Here is a 26135-nt window from a genome sequence, read left to right as displayed (position 1 = left end):
CATTTTCTAGGGGTTGGACTTCTGGTGAACGTATGTAAACTTGAGTGGCAGCCTGAGCCGACAAAAATAATATGTGAAAAATGATTAGAAGACTATGGCACTCAAGGGTTGGACAGCCAGTGAACAACGTATGTAAACATAACGGGTAGCTAAGACCAACAAATAGTAATGCACAGAATTTACTGCACCCCCGAAAAAATGTACAAGATAGATCGTGAAAATACAGTAGAAAAGGGAGATCTTGAGGTCCATTGACTAATTTTCAGTGTTATTGGACTATATTTGTGGAACTAAGGGCCTGATTTACATGTTGGCTTTTTTGACAGCCTTCCCACCTGCCGACTTGGCGGTCTGCCCGCCCAATTTAGATGTTGGCAGGTACATGGGCGAAAGACCACCACATTCCCACCACCTCTACCAAGAATTTTATTCCGCGTCAACGGCGCCATAGGCACAAACGGCAGCCGGTGAGACTCCAGCCAAGAGTCCTGCTTTGCTGATTTCGATGTGCATTTCCATCGTGGAAACTGTGGCGGGAATCCCTCTTACTTTGAGTTGGGGGAATTAAAAGGAAATGAGGTAAAAACATACCCATTGTCCTACTTCCCGCTTCCATTTTCCTCTTTTACCACCATCATCCAGGTCCCTCCTTTGCTGCTCCGACTCCACCACAATGCCAAACGACTCCGTTGTCACCGAGATGTAAGGTAAGCTACTTGTACACTTGTCCTACTTTGTATCCTGTGTTGACAAATGCTGTAGCCTCGCGTATTTCTGCATGTCTCTTACATGCAATATTTTTCTTAGGTGTAATACAGCGGTGTTCATTTTCCTAATTATTGATGTAATTTGAACACACCTTCATTCACGCTTAAAAAAAACATTTGTTGTTGTTGTGCTTGGGGGTGTTGTGCTAGTGGTGTCTGTAGGTGGGCATTTAATTGTGTGTGAATGTGGTGTGATTGGCATGCAGTATGTTACATAAAGGAACACAACACGTTGCCCACATATGGTTTTCATGCAAACATGACGTATGTGCATTGACACATTAAAAGGTTGTACTTCCCAGTCTCCACTCCATCAGTAACTCACTCCGTCAGCACACTGCCGCCTAGACATCTCTAGCACAACGGAAATATCTGAATCGGCTTGGCGCAAACCCTCTGACCGGACGGCAACAGATTACTATTAACCAGCAAAAAAGACCACTGCTGCAGCAGTCTTCTGTATCTGATAGAGACATCTAGGCGTAGATTCCTTAACTTAGAATATCCCCAGGCATCAGACTGGATCCGAAAAACTTTTTTGCAGCAGCACCTCGGCGTGACGGGGGACGGCGCAACACGACCCCGCCCTGACATCGTCCACGTACGTGATGTCAGCGAGGTCATATAAGTCCCTCCCGGCGTGCTGACGTCAGTTTCCTTCTTTTCCGCGTGCAACGCGGATCCGGAGTGAGCGGTTCCTCTGGCCTGTTTTCAGGCCCTTTTTCGACGCTTCGCGTCTGGAGCAGTGTGCGTTGCCCTCAGGCTTTAAATCCTGTACTTCCTGTTCGCGGGCAAATGTCCCGGTTGGAGTCATCTCGTCCCACGGCCTCTTCAACGCAGTTTCGCCGTTGATCGCCCTCTGGGGCCCGAGGCCATCGTTCACCACTTCTTGGTAAGTTGCGGCGCAGGTCGACTAGGTCCTCAACCTTCCTTTCATCTGTTGTCAGGGGCACTGGTTCCCAGAATATTCTGGACGTGCACCCCTGCCAGTCGTCCGCCCTCTATCTGCCCTATCCGGGTGCGGGAACAACTCTGATCCCCCTCTACGATCCATATGGCGTTGTCAGGGTGCGGCCCGGCTGAGTCCCCCTCTATGACCCATTGCACCCCTGCTGCACTGCATAGTTCCGTGGGGCTCCCTGTGGCGTCGCAGGTGGTTGCTGGTGCTCAGAGCCTCTCTTTGTGCACACCTCGGCCTTCTGGGCAGGCAGCTCAGAATTAAAATTGTAAATAACCTGGATCTTTAAATCCATTGCAAGTTTGTTCTGTTTAAGTACATGGAACATTGGCATGTACAAATATATGCTTTATGCAATAAAATAGACACTGGTGTCTCACAAAGACTAATTATGAGAATATCAAGAAGCTGTATTTTTACTGAGGAATGATAGCAAATGCCCTGAAGTTGGAAACTGTGAAACCGTATCCTACCAATCTAGATATGGAGAAGTCGGCAAGAAATTCTGGGAAGCATAACTCAAATAGTATGACTAGAACTCCTTGCTTTGTTATGATGAATTCCAAACTGCGCAGATAAAATATTTATATGACATTATATTAAATGATGCTTGCGTTCATGTATTAAGCTTGGAGGTCTTGCATTTTGTATTTCAGTGTAATTTGAGGTTATGGGATTTTAAATTTATTTTTAAATACAGAGCTAAAACTAACTCAGTTGAGTGATTCCGATGTGGTCAACTGGTTTTCATGCTTGTGTAGGAAGTACATTGATTTCCTTGTTTTTTTATTTTGCACGTGACTCTTTATTATTATTTTATGCATATATTTTATTCATTGACGCGGTGCATTAAGAATAGGCAAACGTCACATAGCATCTGATTAACCCATGAAACACGAATCACATACAGAGTATAGCATCCCCAGGGAACACCCAAAATACTATAGGGCATTAGGTTCACATTGGTGACTGTCTTTCCCTGAGCTGAGCTCACTAGTTGCTCACAGAGTACATTGATTTCCTTGTTATGCAATTTTGAGAAAGCTCTAATTTGAACTATGCCATTATTTGCTTAGGTAAATAATAAGGTTATAATTAACCAAGAAGCCTAGGGAACTCAAATAAATAGCTGCAAAATAGATCTGACATTTAAAAACGTATCTAATGGAACAACATATAGAGAGAGCTGTGTAACACCATCACACCCGTGTAGAATGTGACACAAGCTATAGTCTGCACGGTGGAACATAACAATGAGCTGAATGAAGCTTAAGAGTGTCGGAAAGTAGGATCTCTCTGGCATAGTTACCCCCACTTTTTGCTTGGTGTCAGTGTGTTTTGACTGTAATACACTGGGATCCTGCTAATCAGGACCCCAGTGTCTGTGCTCGCTCCCTTCAATTTGCTGGAAAGTACGTTGTACATCCCACAATTGGCATACTGGTGTACCCCTGTAAGTCCCTAGTATATGTACTAAGGTACCCAGAGCATTGGTACACCAGGCGGTCTTCCATTGGTTGCAGCATGTATTGTGCCACCTATGGGAGCCCATGCAAACTGTGTCTGCAGGTCTGCAATTGCAGCCTGCGTGAAATGGTGCATGCACCTTTCACCAGAGATATAAGGCTTTCCTTATATCCCGGTCACTGTACTTAAAACTCATAAGCAACCCCTAAGGTAGGCCTTAAAGCCCACAGGCAGGGTGAATGGTTTTAAGTGTGAGAGTGCCCCTGCACTAGCAGAGACACCCCTACAAAGCCTGTAGTCCATTCTCTGATTTTATAAGTGCGGGACAGCCATTTTAAGGTATGTAGTGGACACTGGCCAAGTTGAGATGTCCAACTACATTATAACTTCCTCAAACCTGGTCATGTTTGGTATCAAACATGTTGGGGGCTCCTTAGAGGCCCCCATGCCTACCTGTGTAGCCTTGCAAGGTCAGTGTGCAAGTTAGTGCTGCTGCCAACCCCAGACACTGTTCTGCCCTCCTACTGCTGAGCTCAACTCGAGCAGTGGAAGGCAGGACAAAGGATTTCCTGTAGAGGAGATGTGTAGCCATGGTAGAGGAGAAGTATAGCCAACTCACCTTTAGAATTATGTGTCTTAGGCTAGGGTGGGGGTGCTGCCGAGCACCTCCAGACTGCTTTGAAGGACACATTTGGAGCCCTCCTTGCATAAACCAGTTTCCACCAGTACAGGAGCCCTTGGTTCCTGCTCTGGTGCAAAACTACACAAAGGGCAGGGGAGTGACCACCTCCCTGTCCAGCTATTCCCCTGGGAGGTACCCAGAGCTCCTCCGGGTGGCTGCTTGATTCTGCCATCTTGATATCTTGGAGCATCTGACTGGTTAGGTCCTCAGAATAGCATCCCTGACCCCTCTGATAGGTGGGTCACTGCAGTAGGTGTCCTTCCCCCTTTTTGGGTTACTTGAGGACTTCCCTGACGGTGGGTCCTTAGATTCGTTCTGGACACTGTCAAGACTCATCAAGACCTGTCTGAAGACACTTCTGCTGCTGGACACTGGACTCTGCTGCTGTATCGAGCCAGGAACAAAGACAAGACTGCTCCTGGTGGGAAGATTCCTACCGCAACTTTATCTGTGTGCTTTTCCAAGTTTTATGCAACTCTGTGGCCATGCATCACCCTAGTCTCCCATGACACTGCATGCATCCAAACAAGAAGGAATCTCCCTTGGAGTCAAGGAGTCACTGCTCTGCATCCGCAGGCACCTCAACGTCGACGACCTGTTTGCTGATCCTGCTGTCCCACGGACACCTCCCGGCTCTGCAACACCGGTGGTGGTTTGTTGGCTCCCCAGAGGCATGTCCAGTTTTCCCTGCAACTTAGACTGTAATCTTCTCCAGCCAACTTGGACCGCATCCCTTTACACCACGTCGGTTTGTCATCGCCAAGGCTTTTCGACTGTCCTGACAGAAGATCTTGGAGCTCCAAGAAGCCCCAGCCTCGACCATCACACAGCTCCAACAGTGTCGTCCTCCCTGCATCTCCTGCGATGTGGGCGTCCATCTTCTGTGTGCTGCTGAGGCCTGCTTGCGACTCCTTGTGCCTTCTGCCAGAGGGTCCTCCTGGGGTCTCCATCGATTCCTGCTGACTCTCCTGTGTGCTGAGGACCAGCCCTGACTTACCTTTGCTGGTTTAGTCCCACAGTATTTTTTATTTGTTGATATTGTATGATTTCATTTTAAACGTTTTTACAAATATTCAAAGGAGTGAGGGCCAGATGTACGACTGTTTTTAGCGTGCGCAAACCGGTCATAGACCCGTTTGCGTATGTTAAAAAAAACAGGTTTTAGACCCGTTTGCACACGCTAAAGACCATGGGCCCATGTACAAACAGTATTTTGCGAGTCGCAAATAAATTGCGACTTGCAAAATACTGTTTTGCGACTCGGTATTTGGAAGGGGCGTTCCCTTCCAAATAGCGACTCAATAGCCATGTACTAATGTTTTGCGACCTCAATTGCGGTTGCAAAACACTCGCAAATTACCACCTACTTCAAGTAGGTGGTAATGCACTCGCAAATGGGAAGGGGTCCCCAGAGGACCCCTTCCCCTTTGTAAATGCATGCAAAATTATTTTTTAACGGCAGGGACCACTGCCTGCCCTTAAAAAATGAAATGAAAACGTTTCATTTAAAAAAAAAAAAATGCATCCCGTTTTCCTTTAAGGAAAACGGGATGCATTAAAAAAACTGATTTATTTAAAAGCAGTCCCAAACATGGTGGTCTGCTGGGCCAGCAGGCCACCATCCCTGGGAGGGCCAGCCGTTCCAAAAGGGGTCGCAAAATGAGAGAAGCTCATTATTATTCACGAGCCTTGCATTTTGCGACCCCATTGGGAATCACAAACAGTGTCCAAGACACTGTTGTACATGCCAAATAGCGAGTTGCAAATTGCGAGTCGCAAAAGCGACACAATTTGCGAGTCGCTATTTGGCAGGTTGTACATCTGACTCTGAATCTGGAGAAATTCTACTAGAACCATTAGTATATAAAATTATGCATTGCACGTGAAAAATATTAACTGTATGCCTTACAAGTAGCACAGTTTGAAGGATGAAGCACACACATTTTCTGTGTACATTTATGGGCTAACAGTCATTGTGTGTTTGTTTTTCAGTGTTTTCCGGAGCATGGTGACATGGTTGCAACATTAGACTTCTACTTCCAGGTAACAACAAAAGCAGACTAAAGCTGTACCCTGTTTAAAGAGTGTATTTCACAATCTCATGCAAACTGTAGTGGTTATAAATGTTTAATATATAAACAAAACATACTATTTATTAAAGTTTTGAATCATCAGTTGCCTTTTTCTGATGAACATATCCGATTACTTAGAATTGCACTTACAATTCTCTGCAATTTATTTCTCGTGTGTGAATCCTCGATATTTGAATTCTTTTTCCCCTGCGATTTAGTTATTCTCAAAGAAATACTACACTTCGCCCCGTTCTTTGTTACATTTCAGTAGATATCTCCTGTTTTGTGAAGTATTTCCCAAAGTTTATACATCTGCCCATGTCTTCCTTGGCTAGTGCATGTGTGCTCTGGCTACCTATAGATGTATAAATGTTCTCTTACCCAAACCAAAGCCCATTGCGAACAAATTAAATGTATATTATTTACTTCTGATTCTGCTCAAATCCACACAAATATAAACTCAAGCTCCACTCCCCCCCCCAACCCCCCCCCCCCCACCCTCCTTTGGACCAGTACCAAAATGTGTGATGGAAAATTCATCTGTAACCCTGGACCCTCAAATAAAGAGCATCTGAGTAATATGTCTGTACTAGCTATATGAGCCGCTTGAAATTATTTGCCACTATTTGCCTCAGTGTGGTTCTACAAGTGCTGCTCATATCTTCTGCACTGAATTCATCTGCATCACATTTCAGCCAACTTTTAAAGGCCAAGATAGTTCATCACAAGAAAAACAACACTTTTCTCCCATTCATCAAAATACTCTCTGCTTCTGGGAAGCATGGGCTCACAGTACCTTCTTGGGTCTTTTTCTGTAGACTGATCTCACTGTGCATGCACGCCATAAGACTTTAAGGGCCAGATGTATCACACCTTTTTCCCGTTCGCAAATGGGCCGATTCTCAGGACAGGAAAAAGCCTTTTGGGATGTATCATCCCAAAAAGCCCTCGCAAAATAAGTAATTGCAAAATTAGCGATTCCCTATTTTGCAAATGCATTTAAGGAATCGCAAATTGCGATTCCTTAAATGCAATTCTGGAAGCACCAGAAATTTGCTTCTTGGCCTTAAGGAATCTCAAATTATCACCAACTTCAAGCTGGTGGTAATTTGCGAGTTCCTAGAAAAATGCACTTTTTTGAATTTTTACAAAGTGCCATGTGTCGCACATACATGCCCTTAGAGCATGTATGTGCACCACATGTGCACACATGCATATTTCAGGGGTGCAACTGGATGTCCTTTTGGCACCCTTGAAATTGCATTTGCCATTTGCGAGTACCTATTGGGTACTCGCAAATTGCGAATGTCTCCTCATTCATTCCTGTGGGCCTCTAAGCCCATAGGAATGAATGGGAAGGTATTCCTCAATTGCGAATCGCAATTTGCGATTCGCAATTGAGGAATATGTAGGAATCTCAATTATTATTGCGAAACCTATGTACATATTGCATTTTGCAATTCTGTAATAGCGAATCAGTACATTTTGCTATTATAGAATCGCAAAAGCAATCCTTAATACATCTAGCCCTAAGGGTTTACCTCCAAGCGCCTGATTGAGGAAAACAGAAAAACTGCCTGGGGCTTGTGGAATCGAGGTATTGTCATCAGATATCTGGACTAACCCATTCCTTGTTGTGTAATTGTTTCCCTTGTGGTATACAGGGCTTTCAGAAAACCCTCCACCTGCCCCAACCCTGCCCTCCCTGGGTGGGCAGATTGGAAGTAAACCCACCCACCAGTCTGCCCACTATAGGACTGGACTTCAGCATGGGCAGCTCCCACCCCAGACAGTCATGGCATCAGGCCACGCCCTGTCACCCTTGGAACTCCTATAGTCTTGCTGTTCCACTGGGGTGGCAGAATAAGTGTTGAAGTTTAAACCCAGGGGAGGAGAGCGGAAAGCTCACTGAGGCACAAGGGGTAGTATGCTTCTTAATAAAGGGGCGGGCCAGTTCTACCTGGCGCTGGGACTTAGACTTTGGGAGGCAAAATGGGGGCTTACTTTGAATTTGCCCACTACTGGGAGAGGTAGTGATCAGAAATCCCACTAGAGACCAAATAGATAATTATAAAATTGGGGTGGGAGCTGCCCATCCTGAAGTCCAGTCACTCTTTATGCCTATAGTGGGCAGACTGGTGGGTGGGTTTCAGTATTTCTTTGACTAAAAAGTATCCCCTAACCCTAAAGAGGTAAAATGTCTAATTGCTTTTGTTATAATATATAAATAAGTATTCCTGCTTATATATTACTGTTGTTAATGCCTATTCTATTTCTTTCTTCAAGCTGTGCTCAATTGAAGTGACTTGTGAGTCAGCAAGTGTAATGGCAGCCACGCTAGCCAACGGGGGTTTTTGCCCAATCACAGGTGAAAGAGTATTAAGCCCTGAAGCTGTGAGAAACACTTTGAGCTTGATGCATTCCTGTGGCATGTATGACTTTTCTGGACAGTTTGCCTTTCATGTAAGTAATATCTACAATTAAAGGTATCGAACAGAGCACCAGCCTCTCTGCACCTTCTCCATGTTATTGCTATTCAGAAGTTGTAATGTTACATTTAAAATGCTGTGATTGATACATGTGCATATTGCAGGAAACCGTTCAGATTGTAGCCTATTTTTCGGAGTGTGCTGTACTACTGTGATTTGACAATTTTTTTATAGTGAAATAACAATAGTAGTTGCCCATGTGCACATTTTGCATTACAATTTGTGCATTTCCCTTGAAAAATTTAAAGAATAAATCTATTTCTCGAACGCTATCTTCAGTGATATTCATAGAACTAGATTACTCCCGCACATGTAAGGGATCTCATGGCATTTTTAAAATAAATTATATCCTTTCGTGTTGTGTGGTAGAGGGACGCAGATCCATTATTAGTATGTGACAATGGGCATTTGGAGTTACTACCCCATCTGGCACGATCAGAATCTCAGTCTTAGTCAAATTTTACTTTGGGGGAAAGTCTGAGTGTAGAATATGAAATATGAATCAGGGATGTAGTGAAAGATAGGCCCTCATTGAGCCCAAGAATCAGTTGTGTGCTATCTGCGTACGTGTAGAACTTTGCTCCAACCGGAGTTAAAAGGTGTGCAGAGCTGCACATATAAATGTTGAATAATAGAGCCAAAGTATGAAGCCATGAGAGACACCACAGCTGAGAGCTGTTGGGTGTTACTTATATAGACGAAGAGCTACAACTTGGTACTGGTCTAAATAGAAGGTCAATCCATTCCGAGCTGAACCAGGAATGCCAATAGCCTTAAATCAGGATATTAGGATAGACTGATAAATGTTGTCAAATGCGGCCAAAAGTGCCAAGGCCACAACATCACCTCTACCCACTAGTCTGCGCGGACCACCAGCCACAATTAGCCCCACCAATTTGATGCTACTGCCAGCTCAAAAATTCTCTTGAAAAGATTCCAAGAGGCCACGTGGCCCAGGCTATACTACAACTCTGAATAACACGCCACCTCCATTTCCAACTTCTCAACGACTTTCCTACTAGTTATTCCCGACACACCACCTGGAGTGATTCTGAAATGTTTATCATGGAGGGGGTGGGGGGTTGGATGTGATTCTGAAATGTTTATCTTGGGGGGGGGGTTTGGAGTGCTGTATGTCCCACAGTATCCAACGTATCCCACATTTATGTCTCATTGTTTCCTTTGACTGCCCAAGCACCACTCATAGCAACCTCTGCTTCATCATGAGCTTTGTCAGGCCGTCCATTACCAGAGGTAATGAAGTTCTCAATTTCCCAAATACTTGTCTATTAATTGTACTCCCACACCATAGAAACAAAGCCTGCTTTCATTTCCCCACACCCAAGGAATGCAGTTGATTTTTCCAGATAAATTCCTCCCAGCTTCATGGGGGTTTACTGCATTCTATGCAGAACATTAAACTGCACCAACTTAAACTTTGCATTATAAGACACTTTCATTACATGTAGGCTTGCTTGCTTCCAGTGGCTATCCTCAATGGGACCTTCACTATCCTCCTCCAATGTGTTCTAACCCTAACTTGTCTTACTGTGCCATCTGCCTTTAAAGCCCTATACAAATTAGAGACCAGTTTCCTGTCCCAAGCTTCATAAACAAGTAATCAATAAGGGAAAGTCACCAGAAACTCTTGGATGAGGACTCCATCCCCCCTTTTACTTATAGAAAGTCGTTCCACAAGAAGAACTCTACAACACCGAGCACTCCCTATCATGCCATTCCACAAGAAGATCTCTACAAGACCGAGCACTCCCTATCATGCCATTTGCCATCAGCATTGAAGCGTTTGTCATCATGTAATGGTCTTTGTCTTCAGAGTTGCCATTGAGATTAGATTTGAATTCGTAGAAACTTGAGATATCAAAGACCATGATGTTGAGGATCCTAGTGATGATGATTACTGTTAAGACCTTGTCGGTGTACGAAATTCGCCTTTTCTGTGTGGTTACCCTGTATTTTTCAACTTTTGCTTGACCCAATATTTTTGCTGTTTTTAGAACTTTGTACAGTTTACCCCTGCTAACCAGTAGTAAAGTGCCCGTGCTCCCCCTTTAAATTTGGCCAAATTGCTAATTGATATATATAGCATATCTAAAAGTCCCTAGAATATGGTACAAAATATGCCCAGGGCCTGTAAGTTAAATATTACCAGTGGACTGCAGCACCTAATGTGCCATCCACTACAGTGACAGTGTAAAGCAAAGCTTCAGGGTGACCAGTGTAGCTGAATATAGCAGTTTAAAAACTGAAATTCGCCCAGCCAAAATAAACCCTTTTGACAGGTCAAAACCTCCCGCTTAAACATTAATAGGTCACCCCAACGTAGGGCTTGTCTCCCACAAGGCATGGCGTAAGATATGTAGAAATTCAATATTAGCATTTCTTTACAGTGACTAGCAGCCCAAAGCTATTTTTCACAAGGGCAGGCCTAGCTATCCTATTTAGAAGACCGGAGTACCGATTAAAAACCATAATACTTTCCCGGGAATGAGACTATCTAGAAAAATAATTAAACCACTATTTTTTTTTAACTCTTTTTATTAACCGAGCTCGAGAGACCATACGAAACAGAAAGCATTTCCATTAGTACATCAGGTGTTGAAAACCGAAAATCAATAGCATTATGTTCATGAGGGAAAAAAGTCATCGCTAGGCGTCGTCTGCGGCTCTGCATCCGTCGTCAGCGTCGTGATCGCCGGGATGACGTCGTCTGAGTACTTAGACGCCGCATTCGCACGCTGACGTCAGTTCTTCTTTTTCCGCGCCTGTAAGCGCAGATCCGGGAAGAGCATACCCTTTTAGTCACTTTTTGACTAAACGTTTTGAACTTTTTTGGTTCCCATTTCGAGTTGATCTCGACTCCTGGTGCCGGTAGGGATGCCTGGATTCAAGCCGTGCGACGCCTGTCACCGCCTGATGTCAGTCACGGATCACCAGCGCTGGTGTCTCTACTGCCTTGGGGCCGACCATGATGCCGAGTCGTGCCTCGACTTCAGGGCCTTGACCTCGAAGGCTAGGCGGAAGCGGTCCCGCAAGCTACTCGAGATCCGACAGTCGGCTCCGCGCCGCTCAAGGTCCCGGTTGAGGAGGAGGTCGAGGGACCGGTCGAGGAGCCGCAGCCATCACCGCTCGTCGGGGTCGAAGTACTCGTATTCCGGTAAGTTGAGGCACAGTAAGAAGAAGTCGAAGAGGCGACATCACTCTTCTGACTCCCCTCGCCGGTCGCGCGACTCGGCTGAGGGTTCGGGTGGCACCACCCACGCGGCTCCGTCAGAGCCGCAGGAGTCGCGTCCGGCCCCATACCCTCCAGTCCCTGGGTCTGATGCGACTCCGGCGGAGATCCGAGACTTCCTCGTGACCATGAGGAGTCCGGCTCCGCCGTCGAGGCCTGCCGGCGCGCCTTCGGGCCCCGCAGGCCCGACTGGGAGGCATAGCGAGCCGGCGGCTCTGGCCCCGGCGCCGTCGTCGACTTCGGTCCCGACGCCGCTGGCCCCCGTGGGATCCAGGCCTGGATCCCGGTCGACGCTGGTCGACCTTACGACCCCTCCGCCGGCCCCTTTCGTGGACAAGGAAGGGGCGCCCCCACACGTCCATCTAGCCACAGGTCGCAGAACCAGCCTCAACGCGGTCGCGGACGTGGATTCCGCCGAGGCGTAGCAGGGGGACAGAGAGCCGGTCAGCCCACATCTACCCCAGCAGCATTCGCCTCAAAGCCCTCCTAGTCCGAGCTTTAAGGCCCATTCCACGCTAGTGGAAGGCAGAGTTCGCCATCACCTGCTCCACTGGCGTACCATCACATCGGACAGGTGGGTGCTGCAAATCGTCCGAAGGGGCTACTCCCTCCCCTTCGAGGCGACCCCCTCCAGCCATGCCACCGCAGTACCACCACTTGTCGGGGGATCACTTGCAACTTCTGCAGGAGGAAGTTACGGCCCTCTTGGCCAATGGGGCTATCGAGCGCGTTCCTGGCCCAGAAGTAGGTTGGGGTTGTTATTTCCACTACTTTCTGGTTCCCAAGAAGGGCAAAGGAGGGCCTACGCCCTATCTTGGACCTCAGGAGCGTCAACGCCATCCTCCGGAAGGAGAAGTTCAAGATGCTCACCTTAGCTCAGGTTCTGGCTGTCCTAGACCCTGGAGACTGGATGGTAGCGTTGGACTTGCAGGACGCTTATTTCCACATCCCCGTCCTGCCGGCCCACCGGCGTTACCTGTGGTTCACGGTAGGCCACGAGCACTTTCAGTTTACCGTGCTCCCCTTCGGCCTCACCAGTGCCCCTCGGGTGTTCACGAAATTGATGGCGGTGGTCGCAGCTCATCTGTGCAGGTTAGGGGTTCCAGTCTTCCCCTATCTCGACGACTGGCTGTTGAAGGCGGGCTCGCCCCAGGCAGTCGTCTCCCACCTCCAGACTACGGCCGACCTCCTGCATTTGCTGGGGTTTTCCATCAATGTGCCGAAGTCGCATCTGAGTCCCTCCCAGAAGCTCCTTTTCTTCGGAGCGGTTCTGGACTCGGCGCAGTTCCGGGTCTATCCTCCGGAACAGTGGGTTCGGGATATTCAGGCTCTGATTCCGATCTTTCAGCCTTTATCCCGAGTTTCGGTCAGGTTGGTACTGCGGCTACTGGGTCTGATGGACTCCTGCATCCTGATGGTACATCACGCCAGGTGGCGGATTCGGGCTCTGCAGTGGGACCTGAAGTTCCAGTGGGCCCAGCATCGGGGCAACCTGTCTGACCACGTCTTGATCTCAGAGGGCACTGCAAGACAGTTGCAGTGGTGGCTCACGGACCGCGATTGGGTCAGTGGCAGATCCCTCTCCCTACCCCAACCGGAGCACGTAGTGGTGACGGATGCGTCCCTCCTGGGATGGGGGGGGCCACATGGGAGAGGCGGAGATCAGAGGTCTCTGGTCTCCGGCGGAGTCCCGGCTTCATATCAACCTATTGGAGCTGCGGGCGATCCGGCTTGCACTGAAGGCATTCCTTCCCTCTGTTCGGGGAAGTGTAGTGCAGGTGTTCACAGACAACATCACCGCCATGTGGTATTGCAACAAACCGGGCGGGGTGGGTTCGTGGACCCTTTGTCAGGAGGCGCTGCGCCTCTGAACATGGCTGGAACATCAGGGCATCACCCTGGTGGTTCAACACCTGGCGGGCTCTCTGAACGCCAGGGCGGACGAACTCAGCCGCCGGTGCATGATGGCTCACGAATGGCATCTGAACTCGAACGTGGCGCAAGGCCTCTTTCGGCAGTGGATAGAGCCTTGGTTAGATCTATTCGCCACCGAAGAGAACGCGCAATGTCATCAGTTCAGCGCGTTGGAATTTCCAAGGCGGCACTCGCTCGGAGACGCTTTTCATCGCTAGTGGAGTTGCGGTCTGTTGTACGCCTTTCCGCCTATACCACTTCTGCCCAGAGTGCTGAAGGAGATCAGGCGCGACCGGACCCAAGTCATCCTTGTGGCTCTGGATTGGGCACGAAGATACTGGTATCCCGAGCTACTCAGTTTATCAGTCGATCCCCCGGTTCGAGTGCCTCTTCAGGAGGACCTTCTGTCGCAGCAACAGGGGACGGTCCTCCACCCGAACCTGTCCAGCCTCCACCTCCATGCGTGGAGATTGAGCGGCGACAGTTGATACCATTTGACTTGCCTCCTGAAGTCTGTGATGTCATTCTGGCAGCCAGGCGTCCCTCCACTAAAACGGTATACGCCTGCAGGTGGAACAAATTTGTGGCATGGTGCACAGCAAAGGCTGTTGATCCCCTTTCCGCCCCTCTTTCTGAGGTTTTCCTCTTCCTTCTGTCCCTGGCCCAGCAGGGCTCTGCTCTGGGCACCCTCAAGGGATATCTTTCAGCTATTTCTGCTTTCTTATGGCTTCCTGATCAGCCTTCTCTTTTCAAATCCCCTGTTGTTGCTCGATTCTTTAAAGGCATTACTCATGTTTCCTCCTGTCCCTTTCGTAATGCCTCAGTGGGATTTGAACCTGGTGTTAACCTATCTGATGTGCGCTCCCTTTGAGTCACTTCATAATTTTCCTCTTCGTCTTCTGACTCTTAAGACTGCTTTCCTGGTTGCCATCACCTCTACTAGACGGGTGAGTGAGCTCCAGGCTCTATCTTCTAAGCCTCCTTTCCTTTCTGTCCATCTGGACAAGGTTGTTCTCAGGGCCTGTCCTTCCTTTCTCCCTAAGGTGGTAACTGCCTTTCACATCGGCCAGTCTGTTACACTGCCCACCTTCTTTCCGCCTCCGCATCCCTCGAAAGAGGAAGAGAGGCTCCACCGTCTGGACCCAAAACGGGCGCTGTCCTTCTATCTGGACTGCACGAAACAGTTCCGGATGGACGACCAACTCTTTGTTGGCTACGTGGGCACTAAGAAGGGGCGGGCGGTGCACAAGCGAACCATCTCTTGGTGGGTCGTTTTGTGTATTAGGGCCTGTTGTTCCTTGGCTAAGAAGGAACCTCCCGTGCGGCTGAGGGCCCATTCCACTGGGCCACAGTGGCTACTACTGCCCTGGGACGGCGAGTCCCTTTGCAGGACATTTGTCAGGCAGCAACGTGGGCCTCGCTGCACACGTTTGCCAAGCATTATTGCCTGGACAGCCAAGTCCGGAGAGACGGCTTTTTTGGCAGTTCCGTTCTCCAGGACTTCCTGGTGTGATCTTGGTGGTATCTATTCTAAGGTAAGGAATCGAACTTACGTGTTTCTTTCAGATGAACAAGTTAATTACCTTCGGTAACGATATATCTGTAAGAAACATTAGTTAGTTAGATTCCTTACCGCCCCACCCATCCTCCCCGTTCTGCGAACTGATATCTAGGGTTAAGGTCATCCATTTCAGGGCCCTAGATTCATGGCACCAGTGTCGGTCTCTTGCATGGCTCTGCGTTCCTGGCACGGAAAGATATGTACAAGAACTGACGTCAGCGCGCGAGGGCGGCGTCTAAGTACTCCGACGACGTCATCCCGGCGATGCCGACGACGGACGCGGAGCTGCAGACGACGCCTAACGACGCGCAAGGGTATTGCTGACGAAAAATCTTTCCGGATCCAGCCTGAGGCCTGGGGATATTCTAAGGTAAGGAATCTAACTAACTAATGTTTCTTACAGATACATCGTTACTGACGGTAAGTAACTTGTTCCTTAGGACCCGTCGATTCACCCACACCCAGCCCTCTATACTTTCGCCAAGGCGTCCACACTTTTTCACATTTTCTGACACATCCCCTGCTTTTGTACACTGTTTCTTTGGCCCGCTGGCACCAATCAAGATCTCGTTTATACTCGTCCACCTGCGGGGGGGTGTTCAGGTGCCACCCACCTTCTGGCAATGTTGCACTTTGCTATGCCCGCTGCCAGAGCCAACCACATTCCCACATATCTAGACCAGTCAGATTCTCCTCTAATAATTAGTAAAAGCCACTTCGGCTCCAAAGGGACAGACTCTCCCACAACCTCGATCATGATATCCGTGATTCCATGCCAGAATCGAACTATCTCGGGACTGTCCCATAGAATATGCAGAAAGGTACCCTCCTGCCCACATCCCCTGATGCCAGCGCTGTAGGTGTCCTACCCCAAGTATATAGGTGGATGCGAGGATAATACGTATGGTGTAGAATCTTGAGCTGCACTATTCGAAATCTGGAGAGTATTGCGATTTCTCTAGGGGTCTGAACAGCCTCCTGCCACTCCTCGTTATCTATGGTACCAAGATCTTTGACCTAGGCCTCTCTGAGAGCAATCAGGGAGTCTGGTACATTGTTTATCAATTTACGGTATATCGTGGAGGATGGTTTCTCAGCGATGGGATGCAGTAGTATCCTATCTTCTAAGTGGGAGTTGTCCGGTACTGAAACACCACTGTGTATGTGCGCGTGTAGAACATGCAGAAGTCTCAGGTGGGTGTATCTGTGCGATTGGTGCAGGTTATACTCCTTTTGGAGATACTCAAACGTGAGGGGGGACTCCCCTTTCGATATGTCCCCCAAATATTCAATGCCGATCAAGTTCCACCCTCTAAAGCCCATCAGCGTGGCTACTTCATGCAACGGATCGCCCACCCACAACGGGGTTTTACCTGTCAGTTTTCCCGTCCAGCTACCTGAAAGAGACACGTTAGTGATAGATTCCTTACCTTAGAATATCCCCAGGCGTCAGACTGGATCCGTAAAGTTTTCGTCAGCAGTACACCTGCACGTGGTGCGGCTCCGCGTCCGTCGCTGGCGTCGTATGCGCCAAGATAACATCATAGAGACTACTTAGGCGCCACCCATGCGCGCTGATGTCAGTTCTTTCTTTTTCCGCGCCAGCAAATGCAGATCTGGTTAGAGCACGTACCCTAGTCACTTTTTGACTAACTTTTGAGACTTTTTGTCTTTCAATTTTGAGTCTTTGACTCCTGGTGCCACGTAGGGATGCCTGGGTTTAAATCCTGCAGGGCCTGTCGACGTACGATGTCGGTGGCCGACCCTCATGGCATCTGTCTGGAGTGCGACCATGACTCCCGGTCATGTTCCGACTGTCTGGCCATGGCTCCGAAGGCCTTACGGGAACGGTCCTGTAAGCTGCTAGAGGCCCGGCAGTCGTCTCGTGCCGTTCGAGGTCCAGGGGTCGATCGAGGGACCGACCGCGGAGCCATCATCATCGGGGTCGAAGTCTTCACACTCAGAATTGGGAAAGAGCCATCATAAGAAGAAGTCGAAGAAGTGTTGTCGCTTTCCGACGTCCCCCCGTTGGTCTTCGGACGAGGGTGCCGGGTGCACCTCCACGGTGGCTCCTTTGGAGCCTTTGAGTCCCACGGACTACCCACCTTTTCTGGGTCCGTCGGAGACTCCTACCCAGGTGCAAGTTTTCATTGCTGCCATGGACCGCCTTTTCAGGCCTTGGGCTCCCGCGGGCGCGACTTTGGGCCCCACGGTCCCAGCTGAGGGCCCTCCCTTGCCAGCGGATCCGGCCCCGGCGCCGCAAGGTCCACCGCCGGCGGCTCCGTTCCCAGCGCCGCCCGCGACTCCGTTCGCGGCGCCGCAGTGGTTTCCGTTCGTTCCACCACCGTCCTTGCCCGGTTTCCAGGACAATTTTGTCCCTAGTTGGGACCCTAATTGAGACACGGAGCCGGACCGGCGCTGTTCCCGGTGCCGTTCAACACTTTTTATTCCCCTGTCCCTTCCCTGCTGCCGCAGCCTGTTCCACGTGCAGTAGAGGACGGGGACGACTGGGAGGGGTCTGTGGACCCTCTCGTATGGCAGTGCAGATCAGAACAGGAATGGACAGAAGAGTTGGAGGATGCGGGTGGGCTTGACCTCTCCTCTGAACCTAGTTTTCTTTCTCCTCCTACTGTGGCTATGGAGGAGGGCGCCACATACAGTATGGTGCTCCGTAGAGCGGCTGAGGCCCTTGACCTACGGTGACCCTCAAAACTAATCTCACTGAAGTACTTCAGCCAAAGGCAAGCTCTATCTAGCCCCTGCTTCCATTCAATGAGGCATTAACTGACGTATTGATGGGCACCTGGTCTAGACCAGCAACAGGGGTTCCCATGGATAAAAATGCAGCCATGCGTCATCGCCCGGCCCCGGGTGACCCTGCTTTTTTGACAACCCACCCAACTCCGGAGAGCCTGGTCATCCAGGCCTCCACTTCCCAAAGCACATTCCCATCCGCCCTGCCAGGTAAGGAATCCAAGAAGCTGGAACAGTTCGACAAAAAACAGTTTTCTTCTGCCAGCTTGGGGCTGAGGTCGGTGAACACCGCATGCCTCTTGGGGCGCTACTCCCACGCTGTGTGGGACACGGTTGCGCAGGTGCTGCCTCAGTGTCCGGAGGAGGTCCAGACAGTGCTTTCCCAAGCTGTTGCTGAGGGGAAAGATGCAGCAAAGTTCGCGATCCGGTGTGGACTGGACACCGCGGACTCACTGGGTAGGGCGATTTCCACAACAGTGGCCCTCCGCCGCCACGCCTGGCTGCGGTCCACTGGGTTTTCAGGGTATGATAGTACTCGCCTGTTTGGCGATAAGGCAGATAGTGCGCTGGAGCGTTTTAAGGACTCCAGGACTACGGCCAAGCCCTTGGGTCTCTCCACCACACGCCCAGCCACGTCTGGTTTTCGTTCCTTTTGTGGCCACAGAAGGGGCGCCCGACATGTTTGTTCAGCCAGAAGCCTGCGCAGAACCAACCTCAGCACGGCCCCGGACGTGGTTCAAAGGGTGGCGGGACTATGGGGGCCAGCGTGCGGGTCAGTCCACCTCCGCTCCCACAGCATCTGCCTCGAAGCCTTCCTAATCCGAGCTTTGGGGCACACCCCACGCCGATGGGCGGCAGGATTTGCCATCACCTCCCCCACTGCCCTTCCATTAACTCGGACAGGTGGGTGTTGCAAATCGTCCGAAGGGGCTACTCCCTCCCCTTAGAGTCTGCCCCTCCAGCCATGCTACCTCAGTTCCACCGCATGTCGGGAGACCATTTTGCACTTCTCCAGCAGGAAGCCACGGCCCTCTTGGCTAACGGGGCCATTGAGCGCGTTCCTGGGCCAGAAGTAGGATGTGGTTTTTATTCCCACTACTTTCTGGTCCTCAAGAAGGAGAAAGGGGGCCTGCGCCTCATCTTGGACCTCAGGAACGTCAACCGCTTCCTCCTGAAGGAGAAGTTCAAGATGTTGACTCTGGCTCAGGTCTTGGCTGCCCTCGACCCTGGAGACTGGATGGTAGCATTGGACATGCAGGACGCATATTTTCATATCCCCATCCTGCCGGCCCACCGGCATTACCTGCGGTTCACGGTAGGCCAAGAGCATTTTCAGTTTGCCGTGCTCACCTTCGGCCTTACCAGTGCCCCTCGGGTGTTCACGAAAGTGATGGCGGTGGTCGCAGCTCATCTGCGAAGATCAGGGGTTCCAGTCTTCCCCTATCTCGACAACTGGTTGTTGAAGGCGGGCTCCTCCCAGGCAGTCGTCTCCCACCTCCAGACTAAGGCCGATCTCCTGCATTTGCTGGGGTTTTCCATCAATGTGCCGAAGTCTCACCTGAGCCCCTCTCAGAAGCTCCTCTTCATCGGAGCGGTTCTGGATTCGACGCAGTTTCGGGTTTATCCTCCCGAGTAGCGAGTCTGGAATATTCAGGCTATGATTCCGACCTTTCAGCCTCTATCCTGGGTTTTGGTCAGGGTTACCCTCCGGCTTCTGGGCCTAATGGCCTCCTGCATCCTGCTAGTGAAACATGCCAGATGGCATATGCGGGCTCTGCAGTGAGACCTGACGTTCCACTGGGCACAGCATCAAGGCAACCTCTCCGATCACGTCCAGATCTCGGAGGGCACTGCACGACAATTGCAGTGGCGGCTCACGAATCTCGATTGGGTCAAGGGCAGATCCCTCTCCCTTCACCAACCGGAGCATACAGTGGTGACGGATGCGTACCTCCTGTGATGGGGCGTCCACTTGGGAGAGGCAGAGATCAGAGGCCTCTGGTCTCCGGCAGAGTCCCGGCACCATATCAACCTTTTGGAGCTTCGGGCGATCCGGCTTGCACTGAAAGCATTCCTTCCCTCTGTCTGAGGAAGTGTAGTGCAGGTGTTCACGGACAACACCACCGCCATGTGGTACTGCAACAAACAGGGCGGGTGTCAAGAATTCCTGTCATGCGAGGGGAGAAAAACGGTAACCAGCGAAAACGGACTACATCTCCCAGGATGCTTAGCGGTTGAGAGGTTATGTAAACAGGAGAGCTGTTACATAACACAAGGAAAACACGCCCTTATGTAAACAGGAGAGCTGTTACATAACTCAAGGAAAACACGCCCTTATGTAAACAGGAGAGCTGTTACATAACTCAAGGAAAACACGCCCTATAAAGGGAGGAACCGGGAGGTACAACGCTGTCGGATATTGTGTTTACACTGACGTACCTGCTTCGTGAAGAGCAGTGTTCCGGAGTGGTGCTCCAGTAAGGCAAGAACGGAGGTAGGTCGAGTCGTTACTCCCTGGGCCGTGTCTTGTCCCATCGTCACCTGTGAAGGACCCGGAAGCTCTACCGGTCTACCATTGAGCTTCACTTTTTTGACTCGGCTGAGTCAAAGCGCAGTGGCGCTTTTGCTGGTTGGAGTCGTAACTCCCAGCCCGACCAGAGATACAGGGACTGCCAGCTGTAACGCACACCAGGAGGTGTTTGCCTCGTTACAGACTCGGAAGTCCACAGGATCGATCGAGCGGCTGCTCTCGGTTCAGTCTTCTTGCTGTAGATTGGGGTATCGGTGACGCATCACCAGGAGGTGACTCCGCGTCCCGGTGCAGTCTGAGGAAGAGGTTGAGCGGCTGCTCCCTTCAGGTAGAGACCCCGGCTGGGTGTTTCCCTGACTCCTCGATTCTCCCCAACACTCTTCGTGCCCCTCACAGCCTACCGATTGGCATTGTCGGCCATTTCATTTCTGCCCTCTGTTGGCATACGCCGGGATCGGCGTGTATGCAGAGGACGGTTAGGACCATCCGTGCTGTGGGCTGGTAACGTACTTAGCCTGGAGGATTCCAGTGACTATAACTTTTGTTTATTCTTTGTATTATTTTTGCCTTCATTAAAATAACTAACCCTTCACAAGTGGTTGCGTCCTCATTATCGTGTCTGTTAAACGATCCTGAGACGTTCAGGGCGTTACAAAATATCCGACCATAATAACACTAACTGTCTCCCGGTCGATAACAGACATGGCAACACTGGATGATGTGCTGGCTGCTTTAGCGACCGTGCAAGTTGAAGTGGCTGCCTCTAGGCAAGAAACAGCCGATGTAAAAGCCAGACTGGATGCTATCCAATTGGACCCGCTCACGCCCAGCGCCTCCCTCACGAACCAGACCCCTGCGGTAGTAGTGGAAATGCCGGTAGCCATCCCCTTGGCAACACCAGAGAGGTACAGTGGGGATCCTAACACAGTGCAGGTATTCCTCACACAAGTGGCGCTACATTTATCGTGCAAACCAAAGGCGTTCCCCACGAGTCAGGCTCGTGTGGCTTTCCTTATTTCCTATTTGGCTGGAAACGCGGCACAATGGGCCGTACCTCTGGTGAGCAGGGACGACCCCATCTTATGTGATTGGGGTGCTTTTCGCGAGGAATTCCTGAAGGTATTCGACAGCAGAGCGGACTCGTACACGGCGGACCGTGAAATGCTTGAGTTGAGACAGGGATCCAACGACCTGGTGCAGTATCTCAACGCGTTCCGAAGGCTGGTTGCGGAAACCAAGTGGCCTGTTGCTAAACAGACGGCGCTCTTCCATCAAGGGCTGTGCGATGAGCTCAAGGACGCTGTGGCTTATATTGACCCTCAACCCAAGACATGTGAGGGCCTTATCAACCTGGTATTACGGCTGGAACATAGGCTAAGTGAAAGAAAGGGGGATCATGGGAGAAAAGGAAAATCCCTTCCATCCTATGTGACGGTGGGAAGTCCTGAAACTTCCACCGCATCCAAGGGAGAACCCATGGACATCGGCGCTATACGAGCGAGCCTCACAGCCACGGAGAAAGAGTCACGCCGTAAACAAGGATTGTGCCTATATTGTGGCAAAAAAGGCCACTACGTACGTGAATGCCCTGCCAAACCGAAGACGTCACGTTATCGGGCCAACCGGTCGGTAACAGCCGTGGTGGACATACCGGCGGAAAACTAGAGGACTCCCAGACCAAAGAAGGGGCATCTCGGAGTCACTCATCCATCCCTTCACTTTCCAACTCGGTCACTAAGGGACAACGACACCTGTTTATCACGGTGCACATGGGAGTGCATGACCAGTGGATACCCGTTGTGGCCATGGTGGATTCAGGGGCCACTGGCGTGTTTATGGACCACAACGAGGCATGCAGGCTAGGGCTAGTGCTTCTTCCCAAAGCTGTACCCGAAGACGTCTATGCTGTAGACGGAAGGCGATTGGTGACGGGGCCCATCGGGCAGCACACGGGGGTCCTTCCGATGAGATATGGGAGGAACCATTTGGAACAAATCGATTTTAACATCATCCGAGCGCCCCAATATGGCGTCATATTGGGATTGCCGTGGCTACAGAAACACAACCCCTCTGTGGATTGGCCAACACATCACATCGAAATGACGTCACCGTATTGCATCCTGCATTGTGGAATAAGAACGGAATCCCTTGACGCAGATGAGAGCGGGAGTCAGACGGTGGCTACAGCGGCAGAAAAAGATGTGGCTCTCCCCCAGGCTTATCACAGTTTTGAGGATGTATTTGATGAGGTGAAGGCGGAAGTGCTACCACCACATAGACAGTTTGACTGCCAGATCGACCTGGTGCCAGGGGCCAGCGTTCCCAGCGGCAGGCTGTATGCCCTGACGGAGCCTGAAAACGTGCATCTCCGGGGGTACCTGGATAAACTCCTCAAGCTAGGATTCATCCGCCCGTCCAAGTCTCCGGCCGCCTCGCCACTCTTCTTCATCCCGAAGGCTAATGGGGAGCTGAGAGCCTGTGTGGACTTTAGGGCATTGAATGCGATAACCATAAAGAATCGGTACCCCTTGCCTCTCATCAGTGTACTTCTGGAACAGGTCAAGAAAGCTCGTATCTACACCAAGTTGGATTTGAAAGGGGCATACCATCTGGTGCGCATGAGGGACGGAGACGAGTGGAAGACCGCCTTTAAGACCAGGTTCGGCCTTTTTGAGTACCTCGTCATGCCGTTCAGTCTGTGCAACGCCCCGGCAGCCTTTCAGTACTTTTTGAATGAGGTATTCAGAGAGGAGTTGGATATCTACGTGGTCGTATATATCGACGACATCCTCATCTATTCGTCCAGTGTGGAGGAGCACGTTCACCACGTCAAAGCTGTGCTCCAAAAGCTGAGGGAAAACATGCTGTTTTGTAAACTCAGCAAGTGTGACTTCCACGTCACATCCGTGGAATTCCTCGGAGTGATGCTGAGTCCAGAGGGACAGGAGATGGCATAACGAAAGATCAAGGCGGTGAAAGAATGGCCGGTGCCCCAAAGCGTGAAGGACGTCCAAAGTTTCATTGGCTTCGCCAACTTTTACAGGCGGTTTATAGATGGATTTTCAGGATTGGTGGCCCCAATCACACAGCTACTGAGGAAGTCCAAGGAGTTTGTCTGGTCCCCTGAAGCGAACAAAGCCTTTGAGGCCCTGAAAAGCGCCTTTGGTAAGGCGCCGGTGTTGGCTCACCCCGATCCGGATCTTCCCTACGTGGTGGAAGCGGACGCATCGGATGTGGCGCTGGGGGCTATCTTGTCCCAACGCAACCACGACACAGGGGTGCTTCATCCCGTTGCGTACATGTCCCGCAAACTCAACGACGCCGAACGCAACTACCATATTGCGGAGAAGGAGCTTCTCGCAATCAAGGACGCCTTCACCGAATGGAGGCATTGGTTGATGGGGGCAAGACATGTGGTATCGGTGTACACGGACCATCGGAACCTACAGTTCATGACGGCCACAAGACACCTTTCTCCCAGGCAGCTGCGGTGGATGATCTTCTTTGCGGGGTTCAACTTCCGCATCACGTATCGGCCGGGGACGGAAAACCGGAAGGCGGACGCCCTGTCCCGTCAATCTGCAGTTAAGGAACCATTACCTGCGACCGAGCATTCCATCATTTCCCCGAGGATGGTATTGGGGGTTATCCAACCGGATACTTTCCTGAGGGGGATAAAGAGAGGGATCAGGTCATTCGCATGGCGGAGGTGGCTCCGCAGTCACAGAGAATGGCAGCTGAAGGACGGGATACCCCTGAAGGGCAGGTGCCTTTTGATACCCACGCCTAGGCTAAGGAAACAAGCTTTCATCTGGTGCCATGACTCTCCATGCGCAGGTCATTTGGGCTTTGAAAAAACGGTGGCTAGCATGGGACGGCATTTCTGGTGGCCAACCATGAGAGTGGATGTCAGGAGGTGGGGACACGTGTTCTACCATGAAGACCGACCATGGCCGAACCCGAGGGCTCTTACATCCACTTCCGACCCCGGATAGACCATGGGATAGCATATCACTGGACTTCGTGGTGGGCCTACCGGTAGACCAGGGGATGACGGCAATACTGGTGGTGGTGGATTACTTGACGAAAATGGGGCACTTCATCCCCTGCAAGAGAGTCCCTACGGCCGGGGAATTGGCGTCACTACTCCTAAAGAATGTGGTACGACTGCATGGATTACCTGGGGTGATCGTGTCGGACCGGGGGTCGCAGTTTACTGCGCAATTCTGGAAGACTTGGTGCACTGCGCTGCATGTTAAGACCGCCCTGTCCACCAGCTACCACCCTCAAACGGACGGCCAAACCGAGCGCCTGAACCAAACGCTCAAACAGTATCTGCGATGTTTTGTGGACCAGGGCAGGGAAGAATGGGTCGACTTGCTATGGGTTGCAGAGATAGCCTATAACAACGCCACTCACAGCTCCACACAGTCATCTCCGTTCTATAGCAACTATGGCCAACATCCCAGATTCTTGCCATTTCTACATCCGTTCAGAGAGGACAGGATTCCCGCCACAGCGGACAGGGTGGCACACATAAAAGACACGTTGGTGCGCTCAAGGGCTGTCCTAATAGAGGCCAAGAGAAGATACAAGGCTGCGGCAGACAGGAAGAGAAGGCCCGGGCCACTGTACCGCACTGGAGACTACGTCTGGATATCCACAAGAAACATGAGGTTTCGAAAGAACAGTGTGTTCCATCCCAAGTACATGGGCCCCTATCGAATTACCAAGTGTATGGGTCCCGTGAACGTGAAGGTGTGCGTGCCCCAGTCATTGCGGATACACCCTGTCTTTCATGTATCATTGCTCAAACCAGCACCCTCCAAGCCGTCTGGGACACCTAGGCCGGTATGCGTGGAGTCGGAGGTGGAGTATGAAGTGTCGGGCATACGAGCGTCCAAATGGCGCAGGGGGAAGCTGTGGTACCTGGTTGCGTGGAAAGGCTATGGCCCGGAGGAGCAATCATGGGAACCGGCTGACGGGGTTCATGCCCCGCGCTTGGTCTCCTTGTTCCATCGGCGTTTTCCTGCCAGCGCTGGACCCGTGGGGAGCCGCTGGAAGGGAGGATGTACTGTCAAGAATTCCTGTCATGCGAGGGGAGAAAAACGGTAACCAGCGAAAACGGACTACATCTCCCAGGATGCTTAGCGGTTGAGAGGTTATGTAAACAGGAGAGCTGTTACATAACACAAGGAAAACACGCCCTTATGTAAACAGGAGAGCTGTTACATAACTCAAGGAAAACACGCCCTTATGTAAACAGGAGAGCTGTTACATAACTCAAGGAAAACACGCCCTATAAAGGGAGGAACCGGGAGGTACAACGCTGTCGGATATTGTGTTTACACCGACGTACCTGCTTCGTGAAGAGCAGTGTTCCGGAGTGGTGCTCCAGTAAGGCAAGAACGGAGGTAGGTCGAGTCGTTACTCCCTGGGCCGTGTCTTGTCCCATCGTCACCTGTGAAGGACCCGGAAGCTCTACCGGTCTACCATTGAGCTTCGCTTTTTTGACTCGGCTGAGTCAAAGCGCAGTGGCGCTTTTGCTGGTTGGAGTCGTAACTCCCAGCCCGACCAGAGATACAGGGACTGCCAGCTGTAACGCACACCAGGAGGTGTTTGCCGCGTTACAGACTCGGAAGTCCACAGGATCGATCGAGCGGCTGCTCTCGGTTCAGTCTTCTTGCTGTA

General features: G+C 50.7%; 1 protein-coding gene across 2 annotated transcripts in view; it reads left to right on the top strand.

Annotated features, from left to right (window-relative positions):
* Positions 1 to 26135, top strand: part of GLS (glutaminase) — a 932984-nt gene that overhangs the window by 506157 nt on the left and 400692 nt on the right. For both annotated transcript variants that reach the window (XM_085648790.1, XM_085648791.1), the window contains exons 11-12: positions 5867 to 5917; positions 8233 to 8409. In XM_085648790.1, coding sequence (XP_085504916.1) covers positions 5867 to 5917; positions 8233 to 8409 — 228 coding nt within the window. The remainder of the gene's footprint in view (positions 1 to 5866; positions 5918 to 8232; positions 8410 to 26135) is intronic.

This window comes from Triturus cristatus, chromosome 3_2 (assembly GCF_964204655.1).
Source record: "Triturus cristatus chromosome 3_2, aTriCri1.1, whole genome shotgun sequence".
Classification (NCBI taxonomy): domain Eukaryota; kingdom Metazoa; phylum Chordata; class Amphibia; order Caudata; family Salamandridae; genus Triturus; species Triturus cristatus.
This window is presented reverse-complemented; position numbering and strand designations above follow the sequence as displayed.